The following is a 21,551-nucleotide window of genomic DNA, read 5'->3' as shown; positions in this document are numbered from 1 at the left end:
TGGTGCCGTGTGTTCGGTGGTGCTGGCACCGGATCCGGGCGGCATCCACGCCAGCGGCCTGGGGGGGGGGGGGGTTGGGGGGCACGGTGCCCGTCCCGCCGGCGCGGCGCTGAGGGGACGAGAACGGCTTCCCGCGGCCGCCCGGCCAACATGGCGCGGGCGCGGCTGCGGAGCGGGGCGGGCGCGGGGGCAGAGCTGCTGCCGCCCTTCACGCTGCGCCCTGCGCGGCGCCGGCCGCGGAGCGGGGCCCCCCACGCGTGAAGGCGGCGGGTTTCGCGCGGCGCCGCTGCGCTCGGGTGGGTATTTACGGTACGGGCGCGCGCCGGCGGCCGTTACGGTATCGGGGAGGGAGGGGGGGGGAGGAGGGACGACGTGCGCGGGGGCGGGGCGGGCAGTGCTGCGTGCTCGGCCCCGCGAGGCGCGTCTCCCTCGCGAGCTCGGTGAAAGGATTTGGCGCCAGGCGGGTCCGCTCTGCAGCTGCCGCAGCCGCACGAACCAGCCGCGCCACCCACCCAGCCGCCTCCCGCCGGGGCCTCGACCCAGCGCCGCCGCCGCCGTCCGCCCCAGCACAGCGTCGCCCTCCCCCCGCCGCCCAGGGATCGAGCCGCCGCCGCCATGAGCTGCTCGCCCGTGAACGTGAAGAAGCTGAAGGTGTCGGAGCTGAAGGAGGAGCTGAAAAAGCGGCGCCTCTCCGATAAGGGCCTCAAGGCCGAGCTCATGGAGCGGCTCCAGGCCGCGCTAGACCAAGAGGAGGCCGGCGGGGGAGGCCCCGCCAGCAGCGCAGTCGAGCCTGGCAACGGCAGCATGGAGGGGGAGGCGGCCGAGAGCGGCGGGGGCGCCTCGCAGCTCCACCAGGGGGGAGGCCCCGACCAGGCCGCGGCCTCCACCGCGGAGGACGACGACGAGGAAGGGCTGGAGGCCGCCGATGGCGACGCCATGGAGCTGGGCGAGGAGAACGGCGAGCGGGCGGGGGCCGGGGGCGGCCCCATGGAAGAGGAGGCGGGCGGCGAGGAGGAGGAAGAGGAGGAGGAGGAGGATGAGAACGGAGACGACCAGGGATTCCAGGAGGGGGAGGACGAGCTCGCCGACGAGGAGGAGGCTGCGGCCGGGGACGCCAACGGGCACGGGGAGCAGCAGCCGCAGCAGCCCCAGCCGCAGCCGCAGCAGCAGCCCCCGCCGCTCCTCCAGCCACGCGGCGCCGCCAAGGAAGCCCCCGGCAAAAGCGCCAGCGGCGCCTCGGGGCCCCCGGCGGCGGCCGCCTCCGGCCCGGCGGGCCCCGCCAAGCAGCAGCAGCAGCAGCAGAAGAAAGCGGAAGGCGGCGGTGGCGGCGGCCGCCCCGGGGCCCAGGCCACCGGGGGTGAGTGTGCGCGGCAGGGAGGGGGGAAAGGCCGTTAATCCCATCCCCCCGTCGCGGGAGCTCCCATGGGGGGGGGGGGGGGGGGTGACGGCCGGGAGGGCGGTTTCCGGGGCGCGGGCGCGACGGCGGCGCCTCCAGCGCCCCTCGCGTGCTGCCGCGCGGGCCCCGCGGCGCGAGCAGGGGCGCGGGTCCCGCGAGGGGCCGCCGCGCGGAGGAGGAGGAGGAGGGGCCGCGGCGGGGGGAGGTGCGGGGAAGGGGCCGCGGCGGCGGGCCCGGGGGGGGGGGGGGGAGGGGGGAGGGGTGGCGGCGGAGGGGCCGCTGGGGCGCGCTGTATTGTGCTGAGGAGCGCTGGGCGGCGTGACGTCACTTCCGGCCTGGCCGCTGCACGGGATGGCGTTGGGAAGGCCGGGTACAATGGAGGCGGGAGGAGGCGGAATCCCTTCCCTGCAGGCAGCCGGGCGGCGCGGCCCCGCGCGGGGCTCCCGCCGGGCTGCCGGGAGGAGGCGCAGTCGTGCGGATCGCGCGGTGTCCTTGCGAGCGGCCGGGAATGTCCTGCGGGGGGGGGGGGGGGGGGCGGCATGGCGGCGCGGGAGGGTTTTGTGTTGCCTTCCCCCCCCCCCCCCCCGCGATTTTTTTTTTTTTTTTTTTTTTTTAATATCATTATTTTTTCCCTTCTCCGTCTGGCTTTTCTGTGAGGATATTAACATCGAGGAGTGTACCAGCACTCGAGATAAAGCGATTTAGCAGACGAATTTTGAGTCTTTACAGAAAATTCCAGAGGCGTGTTTTTATCTTGGTACAAAGAAAAATTCTTCTTTAGGCTACTTTGCTCATGCTGTAGGTTCTTAACGGTTTCCAAGCTGGAACCATTGTATAGGACTTCATTCCCGATTAAAGAATCACTGCGTGTAATTAAAATAAATCATTATTCTCTTACAGGAGACACTAAAACGGAACAAAAACCTGGTGAAAAGAAGAGAGGAGTGAAGAGACCACGTGAAGACCATGGCCGTGGATATTTTGAATACATTGAAGAAAATAAATACAGCAGGTAAATGAGCATGATGCTGGGCAGCGTTTTTGGTAAAGAGAAGTGAACTGCAGAAATGTGTAATTTAGCAGTGTGAAAATGCATGTAGCTTTATTATCCTTCGGTTTTGTTTTCCTCAGGGCCAAGTCCCCTCAACCACCTGTTGAAGAAGAAGATGAACATTTTGATGATACAGTGGTTTGTCTTGACACTTGTGAGTAAAACATGCTTTCATCTTAAAACCACACTTTCTGAAATGTGGGGTGAATACATTTCTTGTCTTCCATTACTAAATAACTTCTAGGGAAAAAAAAAAACCCTACTAGAAAAGGTGTTTCCACTCATTTTCAGTATAGAAAAGAACAGAAGCGTATATAGGTCTTTATATTAGCCGTGATAAGCTTGGGTTTTCCATGAAGCTTGTGATACCATAGAGTTTTCTGAGCAGATCTTAACCAGAACACTAATCTAGCCTGAAAAGCAAGGTGGCAAGTGTAGAGTGAGCACAGAACACCCTGGAAACAGCTTCAGAAACCAATGATAACAGCACACGAGCTTTTCACCTTTTCAGAAAGTCCTGAGAGTCAGTAGTGGAGGTAGTTGTAGCAGTGGTATTTGAAAAGTGAGGTTGGTGCATAACTTGCTGAGGCCCTGTTTACATGTCGGCCAGCAGAGCATATTTCCACATTTTCTGGTAAATTTAACAAAAATATCAGGTAAGACCTCCTTTAAAAGTGACCCATTCATGCAACCTGGGAGTTTGCAGAGCAGGGGGCTGATTTGTGCAAATAGGATGGCAGAGAGAATTGGTCACAAGGGCATAGAAATCGAAAAATACCTAGAAACAGTGGGTTTGATTTTGAGGCAGATTACAAGTGCCACTGTTAGTGGTGAAGTACCATGACTGGGGCAGAGCTGACGTTTGTGTTCTGGAGGGTAAGTAAAGGCTTAGTGTGGTATTAGAAATCTTGAATAAGTGATGCTGGAATTTACTGGATTCTTAAAGTGCCACAGAAGGAAAGCTTAAATTTTGGTGTTGTCTGGCATATTTGCCAGTAGTTAGGGCAGTTTTTTCCCAATAAATGTTTGAAATTAAGGAGCTGTTAGTTCATAGCCAAGTAAATTGCGGAAAATGCCATCCTTGACACTTTGGTAACTAAATCTCAAGTATTAGCTGCTAACTTGGTGAGCAGCCACCTTTGTGGGAGCTGCTCACTTTTGCAATAACTGAGTAGTGACTACTTTTCATTATTTCTAGTAGAAAGTTTTGTTACTGGGCAAACTTTAAATCACAGTGTGTCGCTAGACTGCTCAGAGATCAGAATCAAACATAGCTTTAAGACTGAATTGCATAACAACTTGGCATGCTTTTTTCTGGACCGTAATGATCCAGACAAATAAGAGGTTTAGCACTCAAGCGCTTTTTATTACCAGTGTCTTACAAGGAAGCTGGAACTACCAATTCTGCTCTCATTTGTTGTTCCAAAAGTAAACCTGCATGGGTGGGTTTCCTCTCTGTAATTTTATCTGGTTTCAGGTGACAAATAGAAGTACTAATGAGAATACACTTGGATCGCAAATACTGTAGTTGCAACTGGGGATGGCTGTATGCAAACAAAATCATGCATGACAGTTACAGTAATACAGGGAAGAATGCATTTTCGGGTACTTGGGCTGCGTGCTGATTTTATACCAGGGCAGAACAACTCATCCCGTGCTCGTTTTGCTCCTTGTAACTCTCGAATAAGTTTGGAGTTTCTTCTCTAGGTTCTTTGGTCTGGCGCATTGAAGTGCTATATCCTGCACCTTGTCTTACCATTTTGTATTGTCTTTTTGAAACCTACTAGAAGATTAATTTGAAATTTCATGGTATGCAGCTCTGAGGATGCCTGTAAAACAGGGATTCCACTTAAGTTCTGAGAGCGGTAGGTGAATTCATAGTGCGGGTAGTGTTTCTTAGGTAAGATAGGTTCTCTTACCACATTCTGTGTTTTTAACCTATATGCACTTGACTTAACTGATTTCATTTTAATTGGCTTAATCTAATTGGACTTGCTAATTGACTATATTAACCAAAGACAGTACTACTTTCAGTACTTAAACAAAAATACTTTGTGTTCCTATTTACTTCTCAGCTGCCTTTAGGTTTGGGCATGGGGGGTATGAAGGCTTCAAAAAGGTATCTAGCAAATAATGCAGAGAGCACAATGCAGGTTCCTCTGCTCTGCGTTGACGGAAATACCCAACGTATTTGGCTGAGCTTCAGTCTGTAGCTCCATCTAGGCTTTCCTGAAAGGTGCTGAGCACTTGCTGGCGGTTTGTCTTCAAAATCACCTTTGAAAGCTGAAATCAACCTTTAATGCATAAACTTGGACAACTGTACTTTATGTTGTAACTCAAGTAAAGAGAATGATTTTTATGTTGGCAGATAACTGTGACCTGCATTTTAAAATCTCAAGAGACCGGTTTAGTGCTTCCTCTCTGACCATGGAAAGCTTTGCTTTCCTTTGGGCTGGAGGGAGAGCCTCCTATGGAGTTTCCAAAGGCAAAGTCTGCTTTGAGATGAAGGTGAGTTAAACCGATGTTTTATGGGAAACTGTTTTGCATGCTTAAATAGAATGTTCTTTATACTTGACAGGTTTTGTGGACTTAGCTGAAACTAATTCAGGTGAACAGGACTTTCAGAAGGCCTCTGATGAGCCTGTGAAATGGTTCATGATAAAAGGTGGCTCAATTTGCAGAACTGCTTTCTCTTCTATAAGAACTTTGATTTAACAAAAAAAAAAGCTTGCATTTGCCCTGAATGTATAACTTCTAGTCTCATTTTTGAATCAATAATTTATTTGGCGCCTCATGTATCAACACTTTAAGAATTTTGATGTTCGCTAGTCAGAAGTTTGCTTGTACTTTCAGAAGATTACAGAAAGCTTGGCTTCTTTTAAAAAGGGAATATAAATTATCCCAGCAGTCCTTTTTTCTGTTCCTGCTTAGTCTGAGTTTGACCTGCTCTAAGCAGGGATTTAGGCTAGATGACCTCCAGAGGTCCCTTCCAAGCTGAATAAGTCTGACTTGCAAACACGGTGAATGGGAGTGTTTAGCAGGTACTTGCATTTTGGGAGCAAGAGTTCTCCTAAATGATAAGAACACTCTTTGTCAATCAGCCTTGTAATAAACAGATTTCTCCTTTGTTGATTAAAGGATAACAGGAAGTACAAAGCCTGACTTTTTTCCCCTGACTTAACAGTGTTAAAGGCTGCTTTGCATATGATGTGCCTGTGTATATAATGCTTACTCTGTTCTATCCCTCTAGTGCTTTCAAATACACCCCCTATGGTGAGGAGTGGGTAGTGATCCCATTCTTCATGCTCTTGCATCGAGTGACTTCTGTGTCTGTTGGTACCCCTAACTTTTAGAAGGCCAATGAAGTGAAATTGATGTCAGTATTTATTGCCCTGTTCACTTTCAAATCAGTTTCACCTCAGTCACCTGACTTGAATAGTTGTGGAAAACTGGTAGATGCTGATCAGTTTTTCACTTTAGTTTGGTGAAGTTTGTAAAGGCTGTTAGAAAATAGCTGGTTGCCTACAGACTCCAGTGCTTTTAGGTGTTTGGGTTTTTTTAATCTGGTTGTGTTGTTTGGAAGCTGGCAGCTTGCCCAGGAAGTCTGCTTAATGTGGAAAGGGAGGAGTATAATATTTTCCCCAGTCTATATAAAACCATTTCTTAGTACATCATCATATTTTACTGGCAGAGTAGTTTACTGTTAACCCCAAGTTTATGGCATTTATTTAATATATATATATATACACATCTTGCTTGTGATTTTAATACGGTATCAAAAAGATTAAGGCTTTTGTCTGCTGAGAGGGACGGCTCTGGCTTTGAGGTGCTTTGAAGGTATATGGTATCTTGCATCTTCATTGCCCCACGAGGAGATGAAACTATTTAGCCATTGGCTTGTGGTTTCACATACTTAAGCATGTTTTATTTTTGCAGAAGGTGATTGCTCAGACTTAGCAAAGATTTAACCAAAGTGTAAAGGTTCCAGATGTTGCCTTTGTGTTCCCGTCTTGTTACTGTCTAATAAATACTACGTACCTTTTCATGAATAATTTAAAAATAGGTTACAGAAAAGATTCCTGTTAAACACCTGTATACAAAAGACATTGACATACATGAAGTACGAGTTGGCTGGTCACTGAACACAAGTGGAATGTTGCTTGGTAAGTAAGACTTGAACATTTGATTATTTTTGTGTTACTGTGTGCATGGTTGAAGTTTTAAGGTTTTTTTCTTAGCAGATGGGAAAAGCTTAGTGACTCTAATTCGTGTGTTTTGAAAAGTGGTCTTGAATTGTTCAGTGAACATGGTGCAAGAAAGTTTATTATTTGGAACAAATAAAATGGTTAAGTATTTGGGCCTGTAAGGAGTACGTGATTTGAGAGTTAATTCTTTTAGTGGTCAGGTATGGGTTGTGGGAGAACATTCTGGAAGACCTGACAAGATTAAGGATTTCTCCTTTTCTTGTAGCATCATAAAATAGGAAGAGGGTTTTTCTTGCTGGCCCTTTTCCACTTCCTGCCCCTCCCCCCACTTCTTTTTTGAAGTGTGGGGCATGGTGTAAGATTGAACCAGTGAAGAAAAAATCCTGGATAACTACATTGTCATCCTTTTGGCTTGGGGGGAGAATCCTCATTTCTGAAAGTAGCTAAGGAGAAAGTAGTAGGATTTCATTACCTATATGGGAACTGATCATAATGGTTTTGATAGCTGATACCTGCTGCTGAGATGCATCTTTGTGGGAAATGTAAATTAATTGGTATGTTCTGACAGCAGCAGCAGCTTTATAGTTAAGCACTTAAGTTTCACCTGAATCCTTGTGGTTGATGCTTCCTGTTAGCTTGTTCCTTGCAGCTTCATCCTCAGCTGTTGCATAGCAGACATTCAGCCTAAACTCCCTTTTAAAATGGGGAGGGGTAAGTGTTACTGGAGACTAAAGTCAGAAAGCCTTTCTGACTAACTACGCTGCAGGTACACTGATACATAATCAGGTCTTTAAAAATGCTTGCTCATGTCTTTATCTGGCAGTTCAGTTTTATGTCAACATGAATCTGGAACCAGCAGCATGAGGCTTTTAAAACTGGGATGGGGAGATGCTGCTGTTCCATCTCAAGTGATAGTATTTGTGAATAAAAGAATGAGCTGTAGCTCTTTGGGGGTCATGGCTTGTTTTGGCATGAATAAGAACATTCTGAACAGCAGCTTACTTAAGTAGCTGTGAAGTGATTGTATTTCTAGAAGGGTAGGTGAAAATGCCTCTTTTTAATAAGTTTAAATTATTTCTTCAGGTGAAGAAGAATTTTCTTATGGGTATTCTCTAAAAGGAATAAAGACATGCAATTGTGAGACTGAAGACTTTGGTGAGAAGTTTGATGAAAATGATGTGATTGGATGTTTTGCTGTAAGTTTTCACTTAATATTTTCTTTTGAGGAAAAACACCCTTGAATTTTTAGCCTGCTTTATGAGAAGCAGTAAATCAAACACAGAGAAACTTGGAGCAAGAGAGAGTATTTAACATAGGGAGGAGGTAGAAAGAGCAGGTATTGCCTACCAGCAGTGACTGCTGTCAACATGTCAAGATCACATATGCACAGACAAATGTGTTTAAAGCTTTTAAAAAAAAAGAATCTTAAACAAGATGATCGTTGCCAGTAACTTACTTTAAGACAACTTTTAAGTAGTTACTTTATGATGTAGCAGTGTATAGCCAACATAGTGATAAGACTAATAAAACTTTATAGAGCGAGGTGAGTAACTTTATCCAAACTAATGCTTTGTCTGAAAACCAGAATTTTGATGGTGACGAAGTGGAACTCTCATACTCCAAGAATGGACAAGAGCTTGGTGTTGCATTCAAAATAAGTAAGGAGGTTCTTGATGGGCGACCACTCTTCCCACATGTTCTCTGCCATAACTGTGCAGTTGAGTTCAACTTTGGTCAGAAGGAGGAACCTTACTTTCCTGTACCTGAAGAATACACCTTCATCCAGAAGGTCCCCCTGGAGGATAGGGTCCGAGGACCAAAGGGACCTGAGCAAAAGAAGGATTGCGAGGTAAGTTTCTTGGTGATAATCTGAAAGTTGTTAAAATAGATGAACAGAAGTGGTAGAGTTTAGGCAGACTGTTGTACACCACCACTCTGACCTTTTTGTTTGGGATCTTTAACACTTGGTATCCTGTGACCCTTCACACACATACATAACCCCAGTGCCCCTGCAAGCCTCACTCAGTTTACATTAGGCTTGCTGGTCTAAGCTGAGTATTAAAGAAGAATCTTTGAACTAGTATCTCAAGTACAGATCTGTCGTCATAGGTGGTGATGATGATTGGCTTGCCTGGAGCTGGCAAGACTACATGGGTTACCAAACATGCAGCAGCAAATCCTGGGAAATACAACATTCTTGGGACAAATACTATTATGGACAAAATGATGGTAAGTGATAATACAGTATTTTGTTTGTTCATACATTAAAGACTTGCTGTAAACCTGAGGTCTTTGGCTACTATGGGATTCTTTTGTATCAAAGAAATACAAGAAACCAGCTACTGGTTAGCTAGAAGATTTTTATCTTGCTGGGCTGCTAACTTGTACGTGGCACAGCAGGATTCTGAAGCTTTTTGTGGTACTACATAAGAAACAGTCAGCTGTTGTTGACTGTTTAAGTATCTCTATTTCTCTTTATGTTGCTGTCCTCAGAACATTTAGCTTTGACTTAGGGACGTGGTGAGTGTACCTTAGGTTCAGCTGTATTGATTCACCTAGAGTCTTTGTGTGTATAAAGCTCTTCTGTCTTTGGGAGGCTTTGGGAATTTCATTCAAAAGTTTGTAGCTGTGGCCTTGAATTTGAACAATCCTTGAAGCCAGGTGAAAAATACTTAGAAAAAAAACCCATCAGCCACATGTATCGGGGCTATTTTTTTTTAACTCTGGAAATCTCTCTGTAGGTTGCAGGTTTTAAGCGGCAGATGGCGGACACTGGAAAACTTAACACGCTGTTGCAGAGAGCTCCACAGTGTCTTGGAAAGTTCATTGAGATTGCAGCTCGTAAGAAGCGGAATTTCATTTTGGATCAGGTAGAAGCTTCAGTGACAAATGGTTAAGGAAATTGTTATAGGCTGTAGTGCAGTAATTAAATGGGATTAAAGTTACATTGTAATAGCAGTTGTTTCACTTACTGACTTACTACTCATTCAGGGGACGCAGAGTTGAGATATTACTACAAATGCTTGTGTGAACTTCTCTGGATTTATGGGATGTGGGAGGAATAGTGTTTTAACACGTGGATATGAGCTCGTAACTTTGCATTATGCAGCATCTTTATGTCCAGTTATTTGTAAACTTCATTGCAAGCTCTTGTAGAGGTGAAGTCTATACACCATAAGTTGACTTCCTTAACTCTTACAATGACAGCTACGTGTAGTAAGTTACTGCATTTTTTTCAGACAAATGTGTCTGCAGCTGCGCAGAGGAGAAAAATGTGCCTGTTTGCAGGCTTCCAGCGCAAAGCAGTTGTTGTTTGCCCAAAAGATGAAGACTACAAGCAAAGAACACAAAAGAAGGCAGAGGTGGAGGGAAAAGATCTTCCAGAGCATGCAGTTCTCAAAATGAAAGGCATGGAACATAATCCTATACTGTGTTTTAGGATGCTGAGTATCTGTTTAAAGGATTAAGTAAACGTGAAGTCTAAAAAATCACTTTATCTTAAACAGTTGTACTTAAACAAAACTGGAAGACTATTGTAACTTGTAGGATAACACTATATTGTGTTCCCTCTGCTGCAGTCCTTAACACTACTCAGTTATGCTGATATGCTTCATGCAGATGCACAAAGCTGTCTTGGCATAAAGTGCCCTATATAAGTGACATATTTGGCAGAAACTGGTATTCTGAGTGGAGGCTTATAAAAGAAAAAAAAGATACAGGCAGAATGTTTTCGAGGTTTGGAACAGTACTGGCAACTCCATGAAGACCTTTTTATTTCTTTTGTCACTGTTACATTTCTTAAATGCTCAAATTATGTAATTCTGTCCCTATGCTGAGGGAATGCAGGGGGTGGGAGGAAGAATGGGAGAAAGGTGGTTAAATTACGGCTTTGATTGTAGCTGAATGTAGATGCTGAATACTCAGTGTTTTTGCAATTATAGGGAACTTCACACTGCCAGAGGTAGCAGAATGTTTTGATGAAATAATCTATGTAGAGTTGCAAAAAGAAGAAGCTCAGAAGCTTTTGGAACAATATAAAGAAGAAAGTAAGAAATCTCTTCCACCAGAAAAGAAGCAGAACACTGGCTCAAAGAAGAACAAGAAGAGCAATAAAAATCAATTTAATAGGGGTCAGAGAGGACGTGGAGGATTCAACATGCGGGGCAACTTCAGAGGAGGAGGTGAGCCTAGAAATAAGCCAGTCAGTTTTGGAGGTTTCTGCTGCTGGAGGAGGGGAAAGTCTGTAGCAATTAGTACAAAGTGAGTTGTCCAACTTGTGAAGTGAGGATTGGCAGAGTCCTGGATGACGCTGTTCACGTGGCTTGAGGCCCAGCTTTCAGTTTTTATGTTAGTTTTGCTGTTCACTTGTGTACCAGACTGTGTTGGGTTGTGTGTGTGTGCGTAAGTGTCATGTTAAAAATACCATCTTTTTTCACTCTGAGCAGGTGACTTAATATTTTCGTTGACATCTGTACCATCATTATTTTGAAAAATAATCTTTACCTAAGAAATACTTAAGACCTAACAATTACTTGATTGAAGTAACTCTTTCCCTGCAGTCCCTGGCAATCGTGGTGGATACAACAGGAGGGGAGGCAACATGCCTCAGCGAGGTGGTGGAGGTGGCGGTGGTGGCGGTGGCAGCAGTGGTGCAGTTGGCTACCCATATCCTCGTGGCCCTGTCTTTCCAAGCAGAGGTGGCTACTCAAACAGAGGAAACTATAACAGAGGTGGAATGCCCAACAGGGGAAACTACAACCAGGTGATGCTTTTGGGGGGCAATGGTTTTTTTTGGATTTTTGGATTATGTTAGAAAGGTTTGGTGGCTGTGAATAACCTCAGACTTGGTTGTGGTACTACGCTAATCCCACACGAAAAGGCCTGGCTTTGTAGTTCAGTGTATGTGCCCAGAGCTCTGAATGTTGGCGTAAGAAACACTGATGCTGACTGTTTAAAAGATGAAGATTTTTTTTAGGGGGTGTTTTGATTTTTCTTTATTTTTTTTTTTCCCGTCTCTCCACATAGTAGTAACCGTTGTTTAGCCTTAGGGTTAAGGTATATCTTTACCAAGCATTTGGGGAACTTTCTGGAAATAGCTCTGGAGAGAGTCTTTGTTTTGGTGTCTGGTATCAAACACAACTGGTAAAGACATACTGGTGATGGAATATCAGTGGAAGTATTTGAAAACATAATTTGGATTACTGCAGAGCCAGCAGATGGAGCCCAAGCCAGTAACCATGGCTCTGGCCCGTCTGATGCTGACAAACAGGGGAAATGCAATATTTTATCTACTGGTGTCATTGTCCTTTGGTTTTTGTACCATAACTTTTATTTGAAGTTCTGTGGACTAGCTCTTCTTCTATTTTCAGTTGTGTGACCCATATCCCTTTGTCTGATCAGATAACACATCCTTATAGCAACTACCGCCTTTCCTAACTAAAAATAGGCAAGCTCTTGTATTTTTAGTTGTCCTGCTGCAGTTTAGCAGCTGGAAATAGGGTGAGTGAAAACTAGATTAGCTGGCTTTCCAGACCACTGGCAACAAGAGTTTGAGCTGGCTTATTAATTCCAAGGTTCTTGCCCCGTGTTTAAGGCACAGTTCTTCAGAGGGGGGAAACTGTTTGTATCCTAGTGTTTTTCAGGGAGGTTATGGTTTTGGGGGGGTTGTTTGGTTTTTAACCTGTTACCTTGCATTTGAAAGATTCTGTATGGTGTGTGGTGTTTTGGTGGCAATACAAAGATCGTCACTAGTTTTGCAAGATTACGAAGATTGTTACACTTTTGAAAAATCTGTATAGGTGGAGTAATTAAAAACCATTGTCCTCTTGCAGAACTTCAGAGGAAGGGGAAATAATCGTGGCTACAAAAACCAATCTCAGGGCTACAACCAGTGGCAGCAGGGTGTAAGTAGTCATAGCTTTACCTTTCCGCTGATTAACTTGAATGTTTCAAAACACTGTCTGTAGTAATTAATGTGTAATCAAAACTGGATAGCAAAATCTTCTAATGCTAGGTGATAGCGCTATAAATAGATTAAGTTTTGCACAGAAACTGGCTTGATGGTCTTGATATATCAAATATCAGCTACGGCTTATCGGTCTTCATGGTATGTAGTATTTGGCTTCACGTTACTACTGTGAAGTGAACTCTTTAACTGCCTTCGGTTCTTCAGGAACTTGCTGCTGTTTGAGAGGACTTGTAATCTGCTCAAGTTCCAGGAGAACTAGATGTTTGTTAAATGCTGCTTTTTTTTTTCTGTAGTAAATGTAACCAGTATGTGATGACAGGTTAAAATTAACTATTTATCCATTTATTGCAGCAATTCTGGGGTCAGAAGCCATGGAGTCAGCATTATCACCAAGGATATTATTGAATACCCAAATAAATGAACTGATACATATTTCTTCAAAACCTTCACAAGAAGTCGACTGTTTTCTTTAGTAGGCTAACTTTTTAAACATTCCACAAGAGGAAGTGCCTGCGGGTTCCTTTTTTAGAAGCTTTGTGGGTTGATTTTTTTCTTTTCTTTTTTTGTACATTTTTAATTGCAGTTTTAAAGTGATTCGTAAGAGAACCTCAGCATTGTGCACGATAAGAGAATGTGTCAGTATTTCAGGGTTCTACATTTTATCTGTAAAATGTGACTTTTTTTTTACCACAACAAAAGTAAAACGTTGCTTTGTACCTGGTGTCTTTTTATTAAAAAATTTTCTCCTTTTTCCCCATTCCCCAATTTCTAAGAAACAGTCGTGAGTCATGTCACAATACGATAGAAATGTTAGCAACCAGATTCGTATGGAGGCTCCTTAGCCCTCATAAATACCATGAGACTATGTAAAGCTCCATATTACACTCCATCCTCTCTGTGAAGCTTCTGGGTGGGGAGGGGAGGAGGGGGAGGTAAAAGTTTCTGGCAATAACTAGGACTTTTTTTTGTAACATTTGGAACTCAATAAGATGTTGGGGGCAAAGAGGAAACCTGGGGCTAAATAGCGAAGGTGGAGTGTATGTAGAAGCTCTTAAAGTTGTAAAACTTGGTTGCATTATTTGTGGAGGCTCAAACTTGTGAAGGTACAACACCATAATTTCTTTTCCATTTGTTCTGCATTTTGATTCTGAAAAGAAGCTGGCTTTGCCCATTTCTTATTAAACAAAACTTGTTGTAAATCCAGTTGTCTAATGGGATCTATATGAAGTTAGCTGTGTGTCTGTATAACTCTTTTTTCCCCACAAAATACTGTATACCTAGTGTGCTTGTAGTAGTTACTCCACCATTTTGTAAGCTAATGAAACTGTGAGTCACCCATTTTATATCTAATTTTTAATCATGTCAATTCTCAAATGGGTGTATCTCCTTAGCCTGCTGATTCCTTTTCTCTTTAAAGAAAGTGGGTGGAGAAATTTAACTCTAGACGTTTGTTTGCAATAAAATAAATTCATTTTACTCTTGTTTTGGGATTGTCGCCATCAGGGTCTAAAATCCCTTTAAGGCTATAAAGAGGAAGAGAATGTATGAAAGCGGTGATGTTGGACAGTTTCAAACTCATTACTGTATACATGCTGAAATACTCGTGTTTCGTTAAAAATCTGAACTGGTGGTTGCTCTGTTAGAGATATCACATGTATAATCTCACAATTTTTTAACATGGTTATATGTATAGGGCAAAAGTCTTTGAGTTGCGCTTGCATCATGTAAATTCACTGAACCTATTTATTGTAAAACACGTGAGGGAAGGAGCGGGGGAAGAAACTGGACAGGGAGCAGGACAGGAGGGTTGTTGTGGATCATGAATCCTGGAGTCGGGACAGAGAGCTTCAATTTGTTTTAACTGCTATTTTGTTCAGATTTATGCTCTTGTAAAGCTGTAGTGGCAATGTTAGCTGCTAATTTCCTTGCATTTTAATGCCGTAAGACAGGGGAGAGAGAGAACCGTCCCAAGTCGGACTTGTGGCATACGTGTGAGAGCACATGTCACTGCCAGCATCTGGGCTTGGGAGTTGCCGCGTCCCTCATGGCGGCGTACAGACTAGCGGAGGCTTACCAGCAGCAGCCTAGGTGTAGAGTCGGTGTAGCGTGCTTGCAACTTTTTTCAAATGTTAGTCGATTTCTAAGTCTTCGGAAGTAAAGACAAAGTTGTGTTGCTCTTCTAGCCTTTATAGCAGATGACCTTGCATATTGACATTAAACATTAACAGCACCACCTCCTTGTTAATATTGCTTTAAGTCATCCCTTTTCTTTGAATGAGGAAAATGTAAAAGTGTCTTTAAAGGACTATTTAATGAATAGACCTGTGGGGGATCTAAACCCCAATCTGTTTTGCTGAAATGGAATTTTCTTTAGACTTGCAAAAAGACCTTAGTGTAATCGAAGTCCATCTCCCTTCTACCTTCCTCACCAGAACTAACACTTTGTATGGAGTGCTGATCCTTTGCTTATTTTGGTACTCTATAAAATTATATAGTCATAAACTGAAAATATAAGAGCCTACACTTAACTATGTGGTTGTAAAGCTTGTATTTTAATTCAAAAGTCTGGGATGTTTTGTTTTCAATTCTTCAATATATGGTGTTTGGAGGAAAAAAAAAAAACAACCCACAAAACAAAAAACGACAAAAAAGCCCCTTGACAACAGCTTGTACAGAAAGGCTATTACCTAGGAGATGGCTCCTAAAGGAAGCGAAGGCGGTGGAGAAGGGAGCGATGGCTCCAGGAAGGTGAGGGCAGCCCAGCTGTGCGTTGGCAGGGCGAGAGGGCTGAGCCATCTGCCGTGTTGAGTAACTCCTTGCAGCTTACAAGGACTTGTTTACACGAGGAGTACCTGTGCTGCAGCAGCCACACTGCTGGCAGCGGTGGTGCAGGGCTCGTGACGCCACGAGGGTTTGGGGTTCGTGTGTGCTGGGGGTTTTTCCCGAGTGGGAGTACAAAGTGGGTTTGCTTTTTTTTTTAATTAAAGGTGGTTTGGCTTTTTTACTAATTGGGGCGGGGGGAGGGTGTTGCTAATGCAAGTACAAAGCTGGAGAGCCTGGGACCTGGTTCGGTAGTAGGAAGGCGGTGGATGATGCCTGTGCAGCTATTGGTAGCAGTAGTGCTGCTGCTGCTGGTACTCTCGCTGCCCTGTCTGCTGAAGCTGATGGCATCTGTCATCTTACAACAGGTTGTAACCACCCTGCACAGCCACGTGTGCTTAGCTGCAGGCGGAAGGTCTGTGCTGGATATGTCAGGGTAGGGGGAAGTTCCCATTTAAAAATCAGATGAAAGACTACTCCAGTTGTATTTCTGCCTTTGCTAGTACATCACCTAGGATACACAGGTTGTAAACAGAGGTGCTTCCCTGACACACTGTGCTCTTAGAAAGGGGTAAGAGTAAATGGGCTGTGTAAGTGGGCTCTCACCTGTGGGACAACAGGGCCTGGCTTTTGTTGGGGGGGGGGGGGGGAACCTTCTGAGGTCCCAGCCCTGCTGGCACGGGCTGGCCCCTCTGGCGTGCGGCGCGGGGCGCACTCAGTGGCGCTGGCATGTGCATGGGAGCTCCGCGTCCGAGTGCACCCATACGCAGGCTCCTTTTGGTGCCTATTGCAGGATAATTCTTGATCAGTAAAGATGTTTTTAGAAATTCTACTCCATTTTTCCAGTAGCAGAATGAATCAAACCCATGTTCCGGCAATGCCACCTGCGGTCTGTGCCACTTGAGTTAAAAAAAATACAAGATTATTCTTTATGGTGTAAGCTACTAGGTTTCCTTTTGTAATCTCTTCCAATGCTCTTGAGTGATGTTTTTAATAGAACTAGGTGATAAAGTCATCTTTTGAAGATTTGGAGGTTCCCTTGTTCGTGACCTTTTGGAAAACTAGGCCAGCGCTTTCTGAAAGCGTAACCTCCGAGTAAGCCACGAGAAGTCAGACCAAGTTAGAGATGCGAGGTACTTTAATACTTCTGCAGATGTTTAACTACCAGGGGTTGGGCTCTCCCGAGCAAAGTGTGTGTGTACTGGTAGTTGTGAACTATGGAGGTAAAAGTACGGACGGCTGGAGCTGTCTCAGCCTGAAGCGCTGCAGAGGTTGGGAGAGCTGTGGGCCGGCCACCAGAAAAAGCCGGTGGGAGGGAAGTGGGCGCTTGGAAAGTGTCAGGGAACCAGCTGGGGCAAAGTTGGAGCAGCAGCTCCGTGTGCGGAGTTTGCCCCACGCCGGAGCCACCCCGTGTCGGGGGGGGCTGTAACAGCAGAGCAGCGATGAGCTTTGTGCAGCTTCTCTCTTGGTGTAGGGGTTTGCGTGGCAAGGCGTTAGTAGTGGCAGGGGTTACAGGGTTGGCTTTTGCGAGAAGCTTCCAGAAGCTTCCCCCACGTTTGGTAGAGCCGATGCCAGCTGGCTCTGAGATGGACCCACTGCTGGCCATGGCTGAGCCCATCAGCCACCGTGGCAGCACCTCCGGGGTGGTATATTAAGAAGGGGGGGAAATGACCGGACAACACGGTTGTGGTGGGGGAGGGGTGGGAACGTGTGAGAGCAGCAGCCCTGCAGCCCCCAGGTCAGGGCAGACGGAGGCAGGAGCTGCTCCAGGTGCCGGAGCGGAGGTTCCCCTGCAGCCCGTGGTGAGGACCATGGTGAGGCAGGCTGTGCCCCCAGCCGGGGGGGGTTCATGATGGAGCAGGTCCCCACCCCCAGCCCATGGAGGACCCCACACCCGAGCAGGGGGATGCCCGAAGGAGACTGTGACCCTGCGGGAAGCCCGTGCCGCAGCAAGGTCCTGGCAGGGCCTGTGGCCCCATGGGCAGAGGAGCCCAGGCTGGAGGGTTGCTGGCCAGGCTTGTGACCCCACAGGCAACCCACACTGGAGCAGGCTGTTCCTGAGGGACTGCACCCCACGGGGGACCCACGCTGGAGCAGGCTGCTCCTGAGGGACTGCACCCCACGGGGGACCCACGCTGGAGCAGGCTGCTCCTGAGGGACTGCACCCCACGGGGGACCCACGCTGGAGCAGGCTGCTCCTGAGGGACTGCACCCCACGGGGGACCCACGCTGGAGCAGGCTGCTCCTGAGGGACTGCACCCCACGGGGGACCCACGCTGGAGCAGGCTGCTCCTGAGGGACTGCACCCCACGGGAGGGATTCATGCTGGACAGTGCATGGAGAACAGCAGCCCATGGGAAGGGCTGGTGTGTTGGAGAGGTTTATGGAGGACTGTCTGCCATGGGAGGGACCCCAGGCTGGAGCAGGGGAAGGGTGTGAGGAGGAAGAAGCAGCAGAGACAACGCGATGAGCTGACCACAGCCCCCATTCCCCATCCCCCTGTGCCACGGGTCGGGGGACGACATAGAGAAATCCGGAGTGAAGCTGAGGCTGGGAAGAAGGGAAGGGTGGGGAAAAGGTGGTTTTTCTGATTCAAATAGTAATAAATTAAACTAATTTCCCCAAGTCAAGTCTATTTTGCCCACGACAGTAGTTGCTGGGTGATCTCCCTGTCCTTATCCTGACCCACGAGCCTTTTGCTGTATTTTCCTTCCCCTGTCCGGCCAGAGGGGGTGGATGGAGTAGCTTTGGTGGGCACCTGGCATCCAGCCAGGGCCAACCCACCACCCTCAGTGCCCCCAGCATGAGCTCTCTTGCCCCAGTGCCACGGGCCCCTCTGGAGCGAGTCACTGCAAGGAATCAGCTGAAACTGGGACTTGGCCAGTAATTCATCTGGATGTGACTCCTGCCTTAGTTTGTCTTTCTGCCAGTGCTGGGAACGGTAGGAGGATTCAGCAATGCATCGGTTGCTACGTAAACTCAGCTGTAGCTTAAAAAAAAAAAGATGCTAAATGCTTAGCGCATTGTCAGCATCCAAAGAAAAAAAAAAAACCAAAACCCAATGCAAATGTAAAAAAAGCTACTATTATAATTACTCATGAGGGTGACTTGATATACAAGTGTTACTTTAGAGCAAGTTTTTCTGTTCTCTTTTCTGGTTTAGTAGACAATCTTTGATCTGCAGAGTAATTTTCGTTTGGGAAGTTACTGAAATCAGAACTCTGGGTAAGACAGCTCAGCCATTTTTCCCCTCAAATGTCTTCATGCTCAAAAAATTTTTATGACTTGGTAGTCAAGGGCAGATGCAATTTACACTAACGATTTGGGGATGTGCTGCTGGTTAGCACACAAGGACTGAAAGGTGCTTGTTATTCTCCCTTAGGTCAGATGGCTGCTTACTAGGACATCTCTGGTAACTAATGTGGCATAAAAATGCAAGTACGGGTTTTCTGGTCTGAGCGTGGCCGTTGTTTCAGTCACGTTAGCCTATGTTAACTGTTCTGCCACCCGGTGCTGGGGGCTCTCCCCCACCAAGCTCCAACACGAACTACTTTGCCGTAGCTGTGGGGAGGTCTGTGCTGGCGAGGAGCACTGACGGAGCACGAGCTCTGACATGGTGCCCATGCCCAAGAGGGTTGCAAAAGAAAAAAGCCCGGAGTAGTCCTGAAGATCTCTCTGGATGCCAATGCATGCTTCAAATACCCCCGACTGTTTACAAGGTGAGAGAAGAGTGAAAGGCTCGATTCTCTCTTTTAGTCTCCATGTAACCAATTCACATGCGGGCAGTCTAGAGCTATGCTGGGGCTGTGCTGAGCTTTCAGCTTTGTGGGGCTGTTGAGCAAGCAGGTAAAATAAGCCCTTGTATTATAAAAGGACTTTTGTCTTTATGGTAAGAAGGTAGTAAGAGATGGGGGAGAGGAAATGAGTAAGCCCTGTTGGAGGGATTTACTGTAATTTGTTTTTTTTTTCTGAAACAAATGATACTTGGGTTTTGCTCACATCATGCTGAGAAGCAAGATTTGGAAATAGCTGAGCTAGCAGAGGCGAGTGCACAGGCAGCATCGTGTGCAGGCGGCGAGCAGCGGGGCGACGTACCAGAGCCTGGCACCTTCACGTCGTGCACACTTGGTCTTCTCTGCTTCATGCTCCCTGCTGCTGCCGCAGCACCCGGGGTGCTGCCGGGCCTCCAGCCCACAAGCACTGCATCAGAGGGAATGAATTCCTCAAAGCAAAATGGGATGCTGCTTTGCATGGGTGGTCCTCTGCACCGCAGTGGGCTTTTTGTGCCTTGGGTTTTGCAGATTCTCCGTCTCTCAGTAGGTCCCAGGACGGCAGGAATGCTGTATGCAAGGCCCGCTGAAGATGCCATCCACCCCCCGGCTTGCAGCAGGACTGGCATGCGTACGCAGGTCAGCCAGGGCTTTGTCTGGCTGAAGCTTGAAAACCTGCAAGGGTGGAAATTATGTGACCTCCCTGCGCAACCTACTCCAGCGCTGCGCTGCCCCCGTAGCAAAACAGCTTGTCTGGCTCCCAAGCCAGAGTTTGTGGCCATTGCCCCTGCTGCATCACCTGCAACCATCAAGAGGCTCCTGCAGATGGTATCAGGCAGTTACCAGGTCACCCCACAGCCTGCTCCTCCAGACCAAGTCCAACTCCTTCCACCGCTTTTCCAGAGGGTGTGCACTTGAGCTCCCTGACCACCTTGGGAGCCTTTCACTGGAGCCTCCGTGGTTTTTCAACATCCTCATTGACTGGGAGGCCCAAAGCTGGACAGCAACAGTGGACACACTGCCTCAGCAGTGTCACATACCGGGGGATAAGTGCATCCCTTGATTTCTTGGCCGCACACTTCCTGATGGAGCCCAGACTGTGGTTTGCCTTATTTGCAGTGAGAACACTCTCTTGGCCTGTGTTCAACTTGGCATCCACTGCGAGCCCCATCCTTTTCAGCAGGACGGCTACTCAGCTAGCTGCTTCCCAGCCTCCGGTGGACACTCCAGTATGCAAGCAGCCACATCATCATCATCATCATCATCATCATCATCATCATCATCATCATTATCATCATCATCATCATCTAATAACAAAACCAAAAACAACAACAAAACCACCACCACTAATAATAATAATAAAAATAATAATATTTTTTTAAAAAATCTAATTTATTGCTAAATAGCAAGCCAAGCACCTAAAAAGAAACATTAGATGTAACAACTTGTGCAAATTAAATGTCTTGTGCATCCTGTCTGTTTGCTGAGAAACCTCAGAGAAAGTGGCTGGGATGGCGCAATAAGAATTATTTCAGTACTTACATAGCAGAGAAGGCACAAACACTTAAATTGTCACAAAACGCATTTGGTTTCCAGACCTAGGGCCTTCCTTCAGTCACACCTTGTGTAAGAACTTGCGGGTCCCTTTTTTACAAGGAGTAGTATTTCCCGCGCAGAGCAGGGGCTGCCGGCACTGGGGCTGCCCGGCTGGCTCCTGCACGTGGCTGCGGCAGGAGCTGCTTTCTTGGAAAGGAAGGAGAAGGTGGAAGGAATCGTGGTTGACTCAGTGCTCCGGTCCACGGGGCAGCACGCTGAGCCCAGCCCTGCTTGGCATTGAGGAAAACTCCACGGTCTTGCTCAGTGGTGAAGAAAGCGGAGGCCGGGAGACGCTTCCAAAGAAACCAGCATCTCCCTGGGGGGTCCCAGACATCCTCGGGAGGGGGCTGCTGCTACCGCTTCGGCAGCCGTGTTGGCACAGCCCCGGGATATTTATGTGCCTCCATGGCTTGGCAGCTGGCCAGTCCTTTTTTATTTTTTTCCTTTAAAGAAACACCCACAGAAGAGAAACTAGAGACTCCCAACAGTTTCTTTCGGCAGATCCTAGTACAGAAAATGAAGAAAAGATTTCAGGAATGATCTTGCTTTTATAGATACTGCCTTGAGAGGTGGATTATCCAGCAAGTACCAAGTGTAAGTATCCTTGTCCGTCTAATTCCGGAACAAACCAGTGAAAATTACACTGCTGAAAGCAACCAACAGGTTGTAGGGGGCAAGGAGGGAGTGCACGGGTTCCTCCTTGAATGGTGGCTGTATCTTAGGAGCTGCAGTTAGTGTGGATCCC

General features: G+C 46.9%; 1 protein-coding gene across 1 annotated transcript; it reads left to right on the top strand.

Moving 5' to 3' along the window:
- Positions 1–392: 392 nt before the first annotated feature.
- On the top strand, positions 393–14,096 carry HNRNPU (heterogeneous nuclear ribonucleoprotein U). Its single transcript, XM_056343056.1, has 14 exons — positions 393–1,357; positions 2,297–2,408; positions 2,528–2,601; positions 4,816–4,955; positions 6,511–6,610; positions 7,736–7,848; positions 8,238–8,501; positions 8,762–8,881; positions 9,394–9,522; positions 9,892–10,060; positions 10,594–10,833; positions 11,212–11,414; positions 12,484–12,555; positions 12,972–14,096. The coding sequence occupies exons 1-14, from the start codon at positions 616–618 to the stop codon at positions 13,023–13,025; spliced, it is 2,532 nt and encodes an 843-aa protein (XP_056199031.1). The 5' UTR covers positions 393–615; the 3' UTR covers positions 13,026–14,096.
- The last annotated feature ends 7,455 nt before the right edge of the window (positions 14,097–21,551 follow it).

This window comes from Falco biarmicus, chromosome 6 (assembly GCF_023638135.1).
Source record: "Falco biarmicus isolate bFalBia1 chromosome 6, bFalBia1.pri, whole genome shotgun sequence".
In the NCBI taxonomy this organism is placed as follows: domain Eukaryota; kingdom Metazoa; phylum Chordata; class Aves; order Falconiformes; family Falconidae; genus Falco; species Falco biarmicus.
Note: the sequence above shows the minus strand (reverse complement) of the source record. Positions and strands in the feature narration are given on the sequence as shown.